This window comes from Macrobrachium nipponense, chromosome 3 (genome assembly GCF_015104395.2).
Source record: "Macrobrachium nipponense isolate FS-2020 chromosome 3, ASM1510439v2, whole genome shotgun sequence".
NCBI classification, from domain to species: domain Eukaryota; kingdom Metazoa; phylum Arthropoda; class Malacostraca; order Decapoda; family Palaemonidae; genus Macrobrachium; species Macrobrachium nipponense.
The window spans coordinates 88,716,995-88,721,994 of NC_087202.1; the positions used below are offsets into that span (position 1 = coordinate 88,716,995).

A 5,000-nucleotide genomic window follows, 5' to 3' on the forward strand; every position below is an offset into this window, starting at 1 on the left:
AGAAGTCCCTTCACCTAACACCCCAATTTCTTTTCTCCTATGACAGCCCCAAAGGCCGAGATCGTCGGAGCACCCGACATGCACGTGGACAAGGGCTCTACAATTAATCTGACATGCGTGATCGCTCACAGCCCCCAGCCACCAGCATACATTTTCTGGTACCATAATGGACAGGTAAATACCATTACTCTGTAGTAGTACACTTGAACTTTGTTACTCCGTCAACAGTGGAAAAGAAAACAAATGTTATACTATTTTGCGAATAGAAATGCATGTAGATTGAGAGAGAGAGAGAGAGAGAGAGAGAGAGAGAGAGAGAGAGAGAGAGAGGCAGTTTTCTCATGTTCTGATAGAATGTGGCAAAAACATGAAAACCTATCGTTTTATAGGGCTTCAAAAAATAGTAAAAAAGTTCACTCGAATTCATAAATTGAAAGTGAGTTAGGAGTAGGTTTTCTCATTTTTTTTACAAAGAGAGAGAGAGAGAGAGAGTTATCAAAGATATGCTGGCAAATCACTGAATGATTTTGCTGCTCTACTATCTTCATTAATATTCATTTATTGGAAAACTTATCTATAAAATCTATGAGTCGCCTGTCAGTGCATGAAGATTGCAACAAGAATTTTTATTACTATTCATGTATGTAAAAAATGTCCCTTCATGAATTTATCATAATTTTTTTTATACATTTCTGTATTTCTATGTTTTGTATCCTAGGTTTTGCTTTTTTATATTGTGGAGGCTCTCTGTATAACTTAATGGTGTTACTCTTTTGTTCTACATGATTTTTAAAATAACAATGATAATAACGGCAAAAGCATCAAGGAAATAGATATTCTAATCCAGACGGTAAGGAATGTATCTGGTGACATCAGAATGGAGTTTGGAAAAGAAAAATGTGTCTTGGTCAACATACCAAAAGTCAAAGTGACATGGACTGAAGGGATAAAGCTACCAGATGGAATAGCATCAAATGCATAGATGAGACAGGATGCAAAGGAGAGGATATAAAACATCAAAAGATGAAGTACATGATTAGGAAAGAATATATGCAGAAACTTACGGCGATACTCAAGTCAAAACTCACCGCTGGAAACATGATGAAACCCATAAACACATGAGTAATACCAGTAATCAGATACAACACAGGAGTAGTGGAATGGACGATGGCTGAACTCCGCAGCAAAGACCAAAGGACTAGGAAACACATGACAATATACAAAGCAAAAATAGACTATACATAACACGAAAGTAAGGAGGGAGAGTGCTACTAATCATAGAGGACTGCGTCGACATCGAGAGCAGGGCACTGGGTTAATATCTGAAAACCAGTGAAGACGAATGGCTAAGGAGTGCATGGGAAGAAGGACTGATAATAGCAGACGAAGAACCAGAAATATGCAGAGAGAAGAGAATGACAAATAAAACAGAGGAATGGCAAAACACACTAATGTACGTGAGGTAGACTAAAGAATTGCCAACGATGGAGCATGGCAATGGCTACAGAGGGGAGAACTCTTGAAGGAAACGGTAGGAATGATAACAGCAGCACAAGATCAGGCCCTAAGAACCAGATGTTCAAAGACGATAGATGGAAATAACATCTCTCCCATATGCAGGCAGTACAATATGAAAAACGAGACCATGAACCACATAGAAGCGAATATCCGGCATTTGCACAGAACCAGTACAAAAAGAGGCATGATTCAGTAGCAAAATCTCTCCACTGGATCTTGTGCAAGAAACACCAGCTAGCTTGCAGTAATAAATGATACGGGCACCAACCTGAGAGACTGATAGAAAACAATCAGGCAAAAATCCTCTGGGACTATGGTATAGAACAGATTGGGTAATACGTGCAATAGACCAGACGTGACACTGATTGATCAAGAAGAAAGTATCACTCGCTGATTTCACAATACCATGGGACACCAGAGCAGATGATAAAGAAACAGAAAATATCGATAAGTATCAAGACTTGAAAAAAGAATTAAGGATATGGGATATGCTAGTGGAAATTGTACCCATAATCATAGGGAAACTGCCAAGATCCCTGAAATGAATCTGGAAAAACTAAATTCCGAAGTAGTTCCAGGGCTAATGCAGAAGAGTGTGCTCCTTAAAACAGCGCACATAGTGAGAAAAGTGGTGGATTACTAAGGAGGCAGGATGCAACCCGGAGCCCGTCACTATAAAAACCACCCAGTCGAACAAGATGACTGTGATTGACCAAAAATAATAATAATAATAATAATAATAAATAAAAATAATAATAATAATAAATTAATAATAATAATAATTAAATTAATAATTAATAAAATAATAATAATAAATAGATAAAATAAATAAATAAATAAATAATAAATAAATAAATGAATAAATAAATAAATAATAAGGATTGCGCGTTTTACTAATTCTGGATTAAACTGGCTGTGGACATCATATGAAAATTGAATGAAACCGTAAGGGAGATACATTTTCATAACATTATTGAAACAATTTCACCAGAATTCAGAATAAATTACCATTCGATTTCCCATAGTCTCTTGATACTGCTCTTTTTTGCGGGGCAATGAATATCGGATAAAATTGTTCTCTTTTCTGGTATTACGTGCTCTGTAAAATAAGTTATACATTTATATATAAAAATTTATCTAATTTCATTGTTTAAAATATTGACGCTTTTTTTCTAAAATAAACACACAGTGGTGCTGGCATCGCGACTTTCCTTTTGCTTATGTTTAGATTGTTTTCGTAAAATTAAAAATAAAGAGTCACGAAAACGCCATAAAAAAGAAGTAAAGTGAATATGTAAAGGCCTTGAATCATTCATTACCACTGTGCATTCCTACACAGGAAAACTTTAGAGCGTTAGGCCGAATTCACTTTCGTTTTAACATCTCTTTTTAAGTGCTCAACCATTCTACTGGAGGTGTGGTTTTAACACTAATGTTTAAAGGGATATAAGCAAAAGTAGCTATTTTAAAATAACACGATCATTTTCGGTTCTTATGCCAACAATTTTTCTCATTTGCTTTCTGCTTGAAGAGTTTTCCTGTTTCTTTTCTCTTACATCCTAAAAATTAAGATCGAATAAGCATGTGTGTGTCATCCAACCCATTGATAAATAACTACCCCCATTATGTAATGCAATATATTGTAAATCAGTCATCTACATTGGACCTGTTTGATATGGAACTCTGAACAAAAAACTATGATTTAACGTTTCATTACATTTTTTTTTTGCGTGTGTGGGAGGAGATAGGATAAAACTATTCCCAATATATTACTAACAAATTGCCATGCCTCAAATTTCCCATCTACTTTGTTTATTTCTTTTCATTTTAGGTTTTTTGTCACTTATTATCACTATCAGGGAATATTTGCCGACTTTGTAATTCAAGAAATTTAAACAATTCATTAACTGCTCCTTTCATTTATTCACTAATTATTTTAATTACTATTCATTATTTTCGTTTTTATTACTTACGTGGCCATTGAACTTATCCATCTAATCACATTTTTACTATTTTACATAGTTAATTATTTTTTTTATTATTTATTTACTTATTTATATATTTGATGATAAATTTATGACTCATTGACTTAATTTCTAAATTTTCCTTCATGTTCTTCACTACAGGTTGTCAGCAACGACTCTCCTCGTGGGGGCATCCAGGTATATGCTGAGCGGTAACGTAACAAACGGATACTTGCTCATCAAGGTAATTACTTGTATTTATTGCGTATAATTCAATCAGATGCCCCATAAAAAGAGAAACTCATGAATGAACTCCTTTCATTTTTTCAAAACTCATTCCTCATGTGTATTGACAGAGAGATTCATAAATGACACCATTTTGCACTTTCAGACACTCCTGTAGCGTAAACTCCTGTAACGTAATTGAATCTCTAGAGTTAGGAAATAGTTCCAATTTCCTATTAAAATTCAATCATGAATTATTATAAGTCAGCAAGATTCATGAGTATGGATGTGTTTCTTTTTTTTTTGTATCCAGTCAAAGTTTTCCTTGATCGTTTGAAATGACTCCGCAATCTCTGGCTGTTTCATTCCTTCAGCTTCCACAGATGAAATTTTCTCTTTAACTCTGTTTTTCCTGAGTCGTATAACATTACTTCTTTCAATCAAACTTGATATACATATAACCAAACTTAGTATTTTATAACTTAGCATCTCGGAAAGAATATTGTGGGGGTAAAACATCCCAGGCACCATAGGATGGGAAGGGGTGAAAATAAAAATGACTGGAAACGACAGGTATTAGTGTCTAATCCATAGTTTTTGAGGTCATTGAGATTAATAGGGACACTCCTGATGCCCTTCAAGTCCAAGTTCAACCCCAATAGGGAGGGGCGCGTGAAAAGGGTTGGGGAGGGGCGACATAAAAATGACCTAAAAAGATACATATTAGTAGTTTTCCAGGTCGCTGAGATAAATAGCGACACTCCCAATGCACATAAAGTCCAAGTTCAGCCCTGTTAGAAATGGGGGTGAGAAGTGACTTGTAAAAATAATTAAAAACAACAGATATTACTGTCTAATCCATAGTTTTTGAGGTTGCTGGGATGAATAGTGACACTCCTGAAGTCCTTTAAGTCCAAGTGTAGCCCCAATAGGAAGGTAGGGAGAGAGAGAGAGAGAGAGAGAGAGAGAGAGAGAGAGAGAGAGAGAGAGAGAGAGAGTTTATCACTTGTAATGAGAGATTTCCCGTGCAGTGCCAGGTTCATCAGCTAGTATATATATATATATATATATATAGATATATATATATATCATATATATATATATATTAGCTGACCAACCCAGCACTGCCTGAGAAATCTCTGATTAGAATTGATAAACTCTCTCTCTCTCTTTCTTCGCCTTCTCATTCCCATTAAGATAGCTGCTTCTCACTCCTTCCATCATCTATATATATAAGATATTACGAACCATATAATATATTTATATACTATAACTTAATATTATAATATATGT

The 5,000-nt window shown here is 35.0% G+C and overlaps 1 protein-coding gene across 1 annotated transcript in view; it reads left to right on the forward strand.

Annotated features, from left to right (window-relative positions):
• LOC135221880 (zwei Ig domain protein zig-8-like) overlaps positions 1-5,000 on the forward strand; it is a 52,863-nt gene that overhangs the window by 43,704 nt on the left and 4,159 nt on the right. The window contains 3 exon segments of the mRNA XM_064259835.1: positions 47-174; positions 3,645-3,691; positions 3,693-3,726. Coding sequence (XP_064115905.1) covers positions 47-174; positions 3,645-3,691; positions 3,693-3,726 — 209 coding nt within the window.